Source organism: Vollenhovia emeryi, unplaced genomic scaffold, assembly GCF_000949405.1.
Source record: "Vollenhovia emeryi isolate VEMERY1.0 unplaced genomic scaffold, V.emery_V1.0 DF939223.1, whole genome shotgun sequence".
Lineage (NCBI taxonomy): Eukaryota > Metazoa > Arthropoda > Insecta > Hymenoptera > Formicidae > Vollenhovia > Vollenhovia emeryi.
The window spans coordinates 192,184-205,759 of record NW_011967143.1 but is presented as its reverse complement, the minus strand read 5'-3'; the positions used below and the strand labels follow the sequence as shown (position 1 = coordinate 205,759).

Genomic DNA, 13,576 nt, shown 5'->3' with positions numbered 1-13,576 from the left:
GAGAGAGAGAGAGAGAGAGAGAGAGAGAGAGCCAGAAAACAAGGAAGAAAAGAGTCAAGGGGAATAGGTTCGTTTTTGCTGATAAACGCTCTCCACGAACGTTAATTGCATTCCACGTGAATGCCCGCGATCGAGAGATTTGCCATGGTTGCCCCAGCGCGGCGCGGCGCGGCGGGGCCCGCCAAGGCACCGAGGAGCTTTGGTTGAAAGCATGGTATGTCTGGCTCTTGAAATTCCTCAGGAGGGTAAAATTATGCGGAATGGCCGCGCGACGACGCGGCAGCGCCCCGTTACGGTAGTGGTAACCGTGATTACCGATTCAGAAGATTTTCAAGTTTCTATCCCCATCGGTTGCATCGATATCCCGGCGGACACGAACGCTCGTTAATTAGCTGGAACACCCCGCTATCGCGTTCTTACGTTTAGTATTTCAATTACCCGCCGCATCTTGCATATCGTGTTTTGCGATAATCAAGAACGAAGGGATTTGTGCTTGATGCGCAATATCCTACGCGAGGCGGAGCGGCCCGCGCGGCATTCGTCCCGTTAATCCGCGCGCATTCTTTTCCCCTTTCCTTTTTCTTAATCTCCGCAACGCGTACATGAGATAGTTGCCCGCGGGGCGAGACGCAAATAGGTGCATTTATTATCAACACAGTGGGGAAACAAAAATTATCATATATACACAATTACCATATTTACTTCTGCGTTTTAGCGGCATTAGTTTGTCGCGAGTGCACTGTCGCGATTTTATAGATACTTTTGCTAAAAGCCTTCGTCGCGATATTCTCGCCAAGATACGGCGCAACGCCGGCGTATTCCGGCGGATGGCAAAAAAGGAAGGATTTCCTCTGATGTTTAAGCGCGCATTAACCTGTCCTTCCATGCTGTCTCTTAAGAATACATCAGGGAAGAGCTTTGCCGAGAAGTAAACGACAATGAGTATTCGCGACGTAACGACGTGGGTGCAGCTGCAGAAAAAGATAGCTATTGAGCGCGCAATGTATAAGTCATATACAATAGATTCGCAGAGTGGACTGAATAATCTTACAGAAATAGCCAGCGTAAAAGTTACGTAAAACACTTGAAAAAATGGGTTGTACATAAATGTCGTAGCGCGACACACACAATTATAAATGACGGTCAGTCGTAGCTCAAACTTTCTGCGAAATATCAAATATTATAGTTTCAATCGAGTCTTACGATTCAACATTTCATCGAGATTATTATATTTGAGACTTCTAGAGATCCCCTTTGTGCACATAATATCTTTTATAGCACAGGCGCGCCGTAAAAATAGCAGTAATATTCAAGCGCGGAGAAAACGGCGAGAGGAGGATTTTCTTCAAACTGTGATTTACGAGCGTAAAGAATCAATGTCCGTAGAATGGTCATTCCAGCGTGCATCTCCCGTGCACCTCGAGCGCGGTACACGAGGTGGTAGATGCGCTCGGCGTGCACACAAGCGGCGGCAATCACAATCGCTCGTGCTCATCTTGGCGGGTTGCAACCACCGCCGCGCAGCCGGGGAGATATCGCGCCACCCCCGTCGCAGATCCCGCAGCTTCTGCGGCCGCTTGATGGCAGTGACAGCCTTCCAGGCAGCCGTTGTAATCGCGCGGAGACCGCCACACACGATAGACGCGAATGTCGTGAACAACCGGTAGCTCTTGGACGACGAGCATTTAGACTCGGCGATCGGGAATCCAAGTAAATCATTCGAGCCGCACAAGGTCGTACACACATCTTTGGAGCCGCGCTAGCATATTATACCCTACTTTATACGATCGAGTCGAGTGGGCAAGCGAGAGTGTCGAGTGTGTTCTTCCTGACATTCGCCAATAGTTCAGATAGAAATTCTGTTTCTGTCATTTCAATTGATTAAATACTAAACGTGCGCGATTTCGCAGTATTGATTGTTTATTAATATATCTCAGTTATTTTTGCAGTTGTAAGATCCTTTTTTTTTAGGGATTCGCCCGACATTTTTCTCGTTCAAAGAATGATTACGCGACGCGCCTCGGTGCCTGTCTCCCCGACGACGCGCTCCTAATTATTACTCTGGACCCCGTGCGTTTCCCGAGCGCTGATTTCTCGCGACAACGTAATTGTATTCGAGGTGCCCCGTTCTATTTGTTAAATCGAGCTACGGCTCGGACACCTCCGGGCGGCGGTGCCAGGGTAAAAGTGTCCCCCGGCTATAATTACCACGATACGGAAATTGTCGGCGACGAGGGGGATGCGCGTCGCGAGAAACGGGAAAAAGTCGGGACACGTCGAAAACACGGATACGCTTTCGGCGTTAGAGGCCGAGGCTAACAACCCGGCTCGTTTAAAACATGCTCGCGCGGCGCACGTTTGAAGGGACGTTTACTTTCGTGACTGGCGGCATGCGAATCTCTCTCCCTCTCGCTGTCTGCCTCTCTCTCTCTCTCTCTCTTAACTCTTCGTCATTCCGCGCGACCTCACCCCACGCCGCGTCATTTTCCGTCACGGTTCGCACACCGTCGGCAAAGGGATGTCGTTACCGCGAGAGATAGGGACGCGCATGCAACACGGAAGACCGACTATTAAATTATATCCCTCTGAGATTGGTGTGCGTATACGTGTATAGGTGTTGCGCTTAGCAGCACCGGCGACTGCGCTTCTGCCGACTGCGCGCAATTCTCGCATGCTCGCGCTCGCGCGCGGAGCGACTTAGGGAGAATTACGGCCGAAGATAGCAAGGGAGAAAGAGAGATACGACTTTATATCGCGTCGTACACGCGCATCTTTCCTCCACCTGTAATTCCGTCCCTCCGCAGCGCGATATAGACGGGTAGGGAGCAACGTCGTTTGTTCTCGCTCGCCTCATTCTCTCGCGATCGCGTCGCTACCTGCTACGCGCCTCTCTCGCTACGCGCATTTTTCGGCAATAAAGTTCACCCAGAATGGAAACGGCAATTCATGCATTGTAATATCGGAAAGGAACGATATACCCCTTTCAATTTCGCCTTTAGCGAGGCGAGTCGCTCGCGCTCATTTCCCCACAATCGACGTGCACGTTAATAGCGGCCTTGGCTATCAACTGTCGTTAACAAGGACTGTTACGAGGGCTTCCGATAGAAAGGTATTCCGCGATAAGTATGAGACATGACCGTGGTATTGCTCAGCAATTCTCTTTCCGCTTCACTTTATCTCTCCGCCGCGCGTAGTCGCTACGGCGACGACGGGTGGCATTAACCCTCCTCGCCTCCTCCTCTCATTCAATTCCTTCGTGTCTGCAGGTCGGTTGTGCGATTTGCATATGCAAATGGCATGATATAAGTAATTAATTCGCAATCAGAGCGGCATTACCGTTTCGTTATATATCGCGCAGATAGCTACCGCAATTCATTAGTCGTTGGCGATATTTATTAATTGGGACCGTGAACGCAGGTAGACACTCGCGATTAAGAATTCAGTCCTCGCTATCGATTACCGCAATGCGTCTCTCTCTCTCTCTCTCTCTCTCTTTCTCTCTGCGATACCAAAAGCCCATGCCGCAGCCTCGCGACTCCAGTCTTCTTGTCTCTCGGCGTGAAACGTACAGGCTCGCTCGCTGAATTAGCAGATAAATTAGCCAACTGTCGCGCTTTTTGCTCCCGTCGCGACTGGGTTTTCTCAATCCGGGATCCCGGAGATTCGCCATGACGTTTCTCCCGCGGGGGAAAAAAGCCTCGCGGGACGTATGGATCGAACTTCTCGCGGTTTAATCGCCGTCGCCCCGGGAAGATAGCGCGCCGAGGGTTCTCGCTACGAAACTCGTGAGATAGCACCTGTTACATCCCATCTTTGTCGATCGACCGCGGTGCCAGCTGGGCCCGCCGACACTCCTCCGCACATTAACTTTATCGAAATTACATCACGCGCCACCACCAACTATCGCGCGCGCGCACACACACGCACACACGTGCACGCGTGAATCTCGACTCCGCGAACCGCCCAGGATCGAGTTCGTCAATGCGCGCGCGTATCAGTGTATATCGTTGTGAAAACGTCTGTTTGGCGAGTACACCTTACGGCGCCCACCTTCGCGTCTCCCCAATCTCCGATGGAGCAAGTTTCCCCGTGTTCCACCCGATAAGCCGGCCGTCCTATTCTTGGCGTGTATCGAGATTTCTCCGGAACTCCTCCGCCGAAGATACAAAGGCGCTCTGCCATTATCGGGATTACCGCCGGTTTGAAATTTCGTTTCCGCTCGTCAGGGACTAACTGCGTCAACCTGAGACAATACGCGATTCGATCGTGTTTACGTTTCCCAGCAAACAAGTTTACTTCGGATACGCGGGCAAGCCGGAGCGTCGCGCGTCTCAGTCGGAGTCTCAGCCGGCGGAAAACAGAGAGAAATGTTGGATACCGAGCTTTATATCGTTACGACCATCCACGAGGCGATTTTAATTCCGGAGCGTTGCTGAATGTAACCGTTATAGTGCAGAAAAATATACGCACACACGCACACGCACCCAACGTATAAAGCATAATTCGAAAATGACGAAAAGCGAATGCAATATACACGTCGCGATTACTCTCCATGTTGCGCAGCCTGTAAATCACTCGTAGGAGACAATCTGCTTCTACGGCAATCAAATTATTTAATCATACCGCGAATACCGCTCCCGAACGTCATTGTAACTTCCATTATTTCATTGTGGTAATAATCTTCTATTACCGTCGTTGCAGACGTCGCGTAGCTCTGCATCACGTCGAGGGAGATGGAAATCCTCATAACCGAGTAACTTTTTAATATTGTACGGTATTATATTTCCCGACGGAGTTAAAACGCCCGTTCTGTAAAGGGAAAAATACATCTCAGGCCGGCGGATGCGCTCGGCCAGACGGAGGGAAACAAAAGCTACGTGCGTGCACGCGCGTTCGTCGCGCCGAGAGAGACGCCGGGCGGCCCCGTTTAATTTCGCGTATTTACTCTATTGCCAAACCACGACGAATCTAACGACGACCCGTGAAAGCCGCGCACGATCGCGACGACAGCTTGAGAAGGCGCGCGCGCGCGCGCGCGGCGACGTACCCGTAAACGATGTCTCGTTTTGCTCCGGTGCTAACTCGCCGACGAGCGAGTTCCGGCACTCCCTCTCTCTTTCTCTCTTTTCAACCCCATGCGTTTATCGCCGCGCCATCGGAAAAGAGAAAGAGAAAGAGAGAGAGAGAGAGAGAGAGAGAGAGAGGCAAAGATGAAGAGAAGAGAGAAAAAGGAAACAGGAAAGAAACGAAAGGGCTGTGCGAGGATTGAGGAAAGCGAGAAAGAAGAAGATGGACGATGATAGAGGGAATCGCGAGAGTGGGAAAGTGCGATATCGGACGAGAACATCGAGAGTAAACGGACGGCTACTCGTGGTGGTGCACTTTGTCGAGGGAGGGCTGGCAGTGTGGGTTATGTATTGGCACATGTACGTAATTGTGGCCATTTGTCGAGAAAGCGAGAGGCCGAGGGAAACTCGGGTGGCGGATGGAGAGAGGTATAGTCGTAAGGGTGAGAGCGAGGTACCGGGGTGGGCGCGAAAGGGATAGATAGACAGACAGACAGAGACAGAGAGAGAGAGAGAGAGAGAGAGAGAGAGAGAGGAGGGGGGGGGGGAGATTTCGAGTTGTGGAGAGGATGTCTCGCCTCGCAGTCGCGGCTGAACGTGCAATGCATCACCGGATTGCGTAGACGACGTATATCTCCAAGTGATAGTAAACGGAGGTACAGGGCCGAGATTCGCCCCACAGTTACCCAAACGCTCTCGCCGAAATCCTCTCACCCTCTCCGAGCGCGGGTGCCCCCTATCTGTCCACTCCCTTTCCCTGTTGTCTCCTCGCCGCATTAAGCTCTTACCTTTCGTTAGACGGACATCAGTGTCTCGCTGTAATTTTAATCACGAAGGGGTGAATAAATCCGTTTGAGCATTTTCCCGCTACGCAATAAATGAAATGAAATATGGTAAACATAGGCGATTTCCACGCGGAAATCGTATAGAATTACGTGCGGTCATTAGCATTTGGCATTATGAAAATCGCATTCCCTGGTAATTTACATCGCAATCAAGGTATTACGAGTCTCACTCCCCTCCCTCCATCTCCATTCCTCTCGATGGATAAATGTTATTATTAATGGTGTAATAACTGTATTAATCATTCAATAATCTAGATCAAAGTAACCGCGAGGTAGTTAAACGTGTAAAAGCTCTCATTAGACATAAATATCTCTTTTAAAAAGAAATTGTTGAAAAAACCTGACGGTTTGCGTGTGTCGTATTAAGATGAATTTCGCGGATTATCACAGTTTCGACGATATTATTAAACGACGTACGAGCAGCTGTCGCAAAAAAATATTTTTCCGCGTGATTCTTCGCTCAATCGCGCATACAATTCGCATTATAAAACACCGCCGTGTACGCGAGTATCTCGTTGATGTATGTTTATGAATAATACGCAGGATTTCGCTCCAATGTTTCGTATACACAATATAAAGCTGATTAGTTCGTTCCGAGAGCGCGAGGCTAAATAATGTTGCCAGATACGACCCTGCTGCGACGGCGTGCACGAAGCGTGCATGAATTGCCGCGCCGGTTTTTACGCAACGATCATTAATATCGTCGCTTATCCGAGCCTCCTGGGATTACCCGGTGTTGCGGGTCAACGGGCCAGGGCAGAGCGAGCAGTCACAAAAGAGTAATGCAAATTAGCTTGGTTCTTTTTTTTTTGCCAGCCGCTGATACTTGGTGTATGTCATACGCGACGCGACGCGACACGCCCAAATGCCGCATTATACATTTTCGTTATCGGACATTGCATATTCCGCCGACGGATTTTATGCAGCTTCCTCGTTTTCCCATTACCGCCGACCGCGGTCGGTAAATCGATTTAAGTTTCACAGGCCAGCCCGCAGCGTACGCTATGCAGCGTATTGTACAACTCTTTCTATTTATTTCCCTCTCAATGTTCGCAATCCTTCGTTTTAATCGGTTCTTCTACAATTTTTTTTTTTAACGAAGCTGTAAACCAAGATTTCGTTAGACGCGAAAACTGTATCCGAAACAAAATTTGTCCCGTCTTGTACCTCGCTGTGCTACAATACACACGCATTTGATTTCGGTAACGGAATCATTTTATTTCGTTATATTGAGGTTCGATGAAAATCAGAATCCAATTCCAAGACTGAACAAAGAATGATGACGAAAAAACCAAACTCGTACCTTTTCGTTCAGTCGGCATTAACGATGCAATCAAAATACCTTCAGCGTAGTTCTCTGTCAGTCGATGTTCATTCGATGAGTTAAAAAAAACAGCATTTGCGCTCGTATCAGTCGAGCGAAAAGCTTTGACTCTGGCAAGAGGCAGAAATTGTTTTTACGATTGACGTCTTTCAATATAGGAGGTATGTATACATATGTACCGCTCCCTTTCTCCCTCTCCCTCTCTCCCTTTCTCCCTTCAGGGACTCCCTCTTTGGTTGTCTTCGCAAGGGAGGTCCCCGCGGCAGACGCGCGGACGGAGAATAATTTGAGATTCATCGAGATGCAGCGGGGCGAACCGCTTGTAATTCTTTTCCACCATCACCAACGACGCCCTCTCTTCGTCTTCGCCCCTTTCGCCGGCTTGATCCGACCTGTCTTTTTTTGTCTCGCCATTTGTTCGGAATAGTACGACGTGGAAGTGCGGAAAGAGAATTACGATTGAGCGACAATACGGAGACAGGAGGAGAGAGAGTGTCAGGGGCAGGAAAAAGGGAGCGGGCCGAAGGGAAGAGAGACGGACGGAATGTCGTCCCGTCGCAGTTAACTTCGCATTTAACATCTGCCTGGAAGGTTAAAATTTCCCTCGAGGTTTACTCTAAGTTGTACGAGACGAGCGCTGGATATCTTTTGTCCCGAATCGAGGAAAGAAAATCAGAGGAGGCTTTATCGTTGCGCAATAGACTTTCGGCTTACCCCGGTATCTCTCCTTGTCTCATGCTGCAGCGCCAAATCTTCAGCCGGCTCGCGTTGCTCTGTCGCAGGTAACAGGAAATTCCAGTCGTGAAACAGAGGAAGGCACGTCGAATACTGATGTTCCTCATAATATATCCTCGCCTAATAGGATTCTTTTGCCTCTTTGGAACTTGCTTTTAATAAAAATTTTGAAGCATCAATTGTTCTTTCTTCTCTGTGAATCAAACCTTCGCAGGTTCCTGCGTGAATCAAATTATAAACAGGTAACAGCCCTTCGTTTAATCTGAGTGTTTTAATCTTCGAGTCAGTCGTAGAGATACGAGATAACGTTGAAAAGTTAGAAATAACAAGGAGCGTTCAATGAAATTTTTGCCACGAAAAATCAACCCCAATTGGCTGAACGGTGAATGGTGGACGATGCGATGAGTCCGGGACGCGATGTGTATACGTGCTCTTACCCTTTTGTCCATTAATTATTTACCGCGGGAGATAGCGACTCGCCTATCCGAACTAAACTTTGAGGGGTCCGGACTTTAGTGGCCATATCTCCTCGCGTTTCTCTCTAAGTAGAGGGTTTTCGACGATAATGCCACCCGAGAAGTTAGCTTGACGATATACGGCGAGCAAGATGTTTTACGAAACGAGACGGTTTCTCCTCGGCTACCTCATAAGTATAGCCACCCTAAAAGTATCCACCATAAAACTGCGGAATCGATGCGTGGCGAAGCGAGATACGTCACAGGCAAATTCCCACAGATGGAACAACTCGCCTTCATCTCCCTCCCAATCCAGAAGGAAAAGGTGAATTGACTTTAAATATATAATTCTCTCCACTTTTCGCGGTACATTATTCATTGCGGACAATGCAATGAATCTTGGTCGCTCTATGAACGTAACGTAACACGATCGCTCTAACGCCAGCCTGTCCGCAGAATAGACAGATATATTTCACAGTATAAAGTGTCCATTGTAAAATTAATGTAAAAGTCTCATCGAAAATTTAGTCTTTCGCCGCAATTGCTTTCGTGTCTAAAACAATTCAGCGCAATACGATGTTCGTCGGGCTTAAAAATAATTATCGCTCTTCCCTCCCGTGATAACTTTTCTGTAATTGATAGCGCGGGATAAACTTTGGGAAGTGCACTTGAAAAAACTACGTGGTATATTGGTGGCTTTTAGTTTTGCAAGAATGATTGGCATACTCCATCATCGTTAGCGACACTACCGCGCTCGTTGCAACCTACTGCAACTCGTTAGCTACGATTTCAACGTTGTTTTTATAATATCCAGTATATTTCCAACTCAGTAGCATCACTGCAACCTTTCTTACACCGGCGCGGCAACGAGCTTTGAAGCGAGCCCTTCTTAATAGTTTTTGCGCGTCAGCGATAATGAGACGCTGTTTCCAACGTGGCGCGATTCGATATCTTCATCAGCAGAGCGCGAGCGAGAGACCTTTCGGCGAGCGTGTATAATCAACGGGGCGCAATCAGTGAACGGATTAAAAATAATTTTGCAATAAAAGCGATTGTCTGAATCTGCATATAAAATGAATAATAAACGACGTATTGCACCGGCGTGGGCGACGAGGGACGCGGGGGAGGCGTGCGCCATCGGACAATTATTGTGTTTGAATCACGAACAATTGAACCGAAACTTGTTGATTTAACGAGCAAACATTCATCCGTATATACATATATTTGATGCGCCAGCGCCGTGAAACAAAGCTGGCCGGCGCGCATTTTTCGTGACCCATTCATTTCGCGTCGTCGATTTTACTGCGGGGCATTGTTGCGGGCACCGCGGCGCGCAACGCGCCCCCTCCCCGACGAGTGGTCGATTCGCAACGTGGCGAGGACACGCGCGAGGAGGGTCGGAACACGGTAAAGACGGCGGAGGACACATCGATAATCGCAGGGAGAGCCGCAGACGGGGCGCCGCCGATTCGATTACATTCTCAACCGAGCCTTCGGGGTTTGTCGCGCCCGGCCGCGTAAGGCCGCGGTGATTTTTCGACTTGGTCTCCGCCCGGCGGAGCCCCCGGGGAATATTGAAATCATAACGTGGCACCCATGAATATTATTCAGGTCTTAAGGCAATATAATCCGAAATCGATGGAGCGACGTGGAATAAATTTGGCGGTCTCTCTCTCTACGGCGCCCGGGACCTGCGGGAGCAGCTTTCCGCGCTCTCTCTCTCTCTCTCTCTCTCTCTCTCTCTCTCTCTCCGCGCCGGTCCGAGGGCAAACTTCGATTCGATGATGATGCCGGTCGCGCACCTGAGCACGGAAACTCCCGGCTGCCCTTTCACCACTTACAAGTTTTTCCGGTCCTTTCTTCCGGAGGGAGAAAAAGGATGGTAATGACTCCGATGTCTCGCCCGAGTCGGAAACTACCCCCCCGGATTATCTGGAGAATGTTCAACGCGGGGAATATCTAATCCTGGATTATAGAGTGGCCGGAGGTGAAGACGTGATCTCGAGATACAAAAGATCAGAGTCGCAATTTCATCCGGATTCCCGTTTCAAAAGCATGTCGAACATGCGTTCGTGCGCGCCGCGTGACGAGCGCGAACGAAGCGAGCGAGGGAAGGTTGCGGCCGCGCGAGAAATACGCGCATGTTTTAATAAAACGCCTGGGTCTTTACATCCTCGTGCTTCCCCGTCAATTTGCACAATTACGGGTCCGGGGAACCGTATTGCAATTAATCTTGAGAATTCCTGCTCGAAAAAGTTTACTCGTTTCGGTGAAATTAAATTACGAGTTTAGGCTCGGCTCGTCGCGTAATCCTTTACGATTCAACTGTTGAACGTTACGTGACAGGCGCAGAGTCGTATATTATAACTGTTAGGCTGTCTAATATTAAGTTACATTAGCTACGCGTGAGACGCCGCGCGCGTTCTTAAAATCGTAAGTCATAAATCAACTATTCATATAAAATGTCCCGTTATTACGACCGAGCTCGGCCGACTACTGTGAACACGCAAGAAAAATCGTGATATGATGAATACAGAGGGGGAAAAAAGCCAATAAAAAATATGATAAAATATTCTGTTGACTGAACTTCGCGTATCGTACGCAATAAAATACTATCAGTTCCCACTGATATCTACGAAGTCGAAAAACAAATATTTACAGGGCAATTTTGTATGGTGTCTGTTATCAGTGCACACATACGCGATGCAGTCGCGGGATAAATATTTTTGCGACCGCGAATGTAATTCCATGATTCGGATCTTCTACCGTGCCCGGAACTTGTGCCGATTTTCGTAACTCATTAATGAATCCATGTTACGTGCCGAAGAAACATTTCGTTTCTTCCGGGCATCAACTTTTTTTTGCGTTTTTTCAGGAAAACGCTGCCGCCTAATCAAGACAAATCGTCGGTTAACCGATTCGCACAGTTCAATTAAATAGGAATTTCGCAGATTCAAGTGCCAATCGATCATAGACGTGACCGTATCGCGTACCGCTTATTTAGCGCTTGAAACGTTAATGTAAACGTCATTCCATCATCCACATGTCCATATAATTACGGACGAGCGGACGCACGATTTGTCGGGGGCTGCTGTCCGAGCCGTTAGATCGTGCTCGGGCGTTGAGATAAAATTCGACGGAAACGTTGGGAGAGTCATTATGCCGTGTCTTTCGTTTCGACACGCATTCGATATTCCGCGGCGCGGCCACGCGGCGGGCGTGGAAGCGGAGAGAAATGAGAATGGAGGATATAACGACACTTCTCCCAAGGGTTAGCATTAGTAAATTAACGTTTTCTTAATTATTCCGCGCCCAAGCTCCGTTCAGTATTATTAACCACGCATTATTACGATGCAGCAAAGCGCGGCGGGAAGCAATTATTCCGGCGGACGCGGATTTCGTGTCTCCGCTGCAAACGAAAGCCGCGGCGCGCGCGGGTTAGCTCGTGCGTGGGTGTTTCCTTTATAACTTGCTTTCCGGGATTAGCGCGAGATGATGACCGCAACAACCGGGAGCGTGCGCGTCCTCCCCGGGTGTTTTTACTACGGGATGAGACACGACTAAAGCGTTTCCCTCTTTCGCTATTTAACCTTCCGAACGCCGTGCCTTTCATGGCTAGAAGTAATATACGCATGGTTTATAAAGATAGCTGAAAGACACTTAATTGCTTCTGGAACTAATAATCTTTTGCAACGCAAACTGCGCTCGTGATCATCGTAGATAGGAAACGAACGGTTGTGCGACAGGTTTTCTCACGAAAGGTCTTCCGTTTGAATTTCAGATCCGCTAATTACATCAACGCCACTAAGCAGTGTGAGCTTTCGGATATGGACAGGCTGACGGTTGCCGGCTCGAGCGCCTTTCAGGCGGCGAAGGGGGTGGATTATTTGGAGAACCACTGCGTGGAGGAGCCAGTGAAACTTTGCGAGTTTAAGAAGCTGACCGGCCGCATACTGAAGACCGTGGACTCCGTTTATCAGGATGTCGGCACGTCCGACGAGTGCCGCGAGTTGTGCCTGAACTCGCCGTTCCGCTGCCACTCTTACGATTACGGCGACACCGGTGACATGGTCTGCCGTCTCAGTCATCATTCCCGTGCCACCCTCTCCGACATTCAGGTGAGAAAAATTCGAGCTCCTTGGCGATTCGAGATATCCACACCGCGACAGCGAGTGTACGAGTAAAACTTGGGCACCAAAATGAAAAACTTACAGTCGACCAAACTGGCGAAAATTAGGTGGTTTATTTTGAATACAACGTTTCGACCTAATTCCAGATCTTTATCAAGTAATGCAGATTTATTATCTAACACAGCTCTTGCCGCAGGACATTACGACTACCTGAATTTGTGCCAGCGCAAATTGACAAGTCAAAAATGTCTTGGAATTAAAAAATCGAGGTAGAAGTCACTATAGCACATTGCCCGTCTATCATAAAGGTTCATATAGGACCAACTTTTAAATAAACCACCTGATCTTTGCCAATTTGGTCGACTATACGTTTTTCATTTTGGCGAATTAAACTTCGCGAGACAACGGAAATTGTTGCTACACGAGAAATGAACATTGTCGCGCTCCGATTTACTTGCCGAGGTTGCCGCGTGCGGTTTAATTCATCGGGAGTGTTTAAAATAGAGTTCCGCGCAGCTTTGCGACCACCGCGTCGTTTCGCTCGCCGCATCGCAGTGCGGATTCTTGAAAGGGCCGGTGGGGATTTTCTATAAATGCGATTACGTCGCGCACATGCAAAGCGGGTTGAACAATCCGCCGAGGGCGCATTCGTGGAAAATCGAGTTTCCATCGCAGACGCTTTCCCTATCGAAGTTCCGGGGGCCCGGCCGAATATGTGAATCGCGCGCGGCGTCCTGGGAGAAAATGGAAAGAAAAATTTACCGACCGCCAATTCGTCGGGTGTCCGATTATCAGCGCCTTTTTCCGCTCCGCTGCGGTACGACAAATACGGAAACAAATGTCACGAGTATTAAACGAATTCTTCGTGCGAATAACCGTTGTAATGGAATATTTAAACAGCAAATCGGAATATCATTTCGACGATGCGGCGCGGATGACCATACGGGTTTCATGCACGGTTATTCACTCGGAGATGAGCAAATAATATGTGTAATGGGAAGATGATGGTGTGCGTGGGATC

The 13,576-nt window shown here is 48.8% G+C and overlaps 2 protein-coding genes across 3 annotated transcripts in view; one reads left to right on the top strand and one right to left on the bottom strand.

The window, feature by feature from the left end:
* LOC105560727 (autophagy-related protein 16-1) overlaps window positions 1–13,576 on the bottom strand; it is a 462,428-nt gene that overhangs the window by 257,509 nt on the left and 191,343 nt on the right. The window lies entirely within an intron of this gene.
* LOC105560726 overlaps window positions 1–13,576 on the top strand; it is a 71,059-nt gene that overhangs the window by 47,617 nt on the left and 9,866 nt on the right. The window contains exon 3 of the mRNA XM_012010084.1: window positions 12,207–12,543. Coding sequence (XP_011865474.1) covers window positions 12,207–12,543 — 337 coding nt within the window. The remainder of the gene's footprint in view (window positions 1–12,206; window positions 12,544–13,576) is intronic.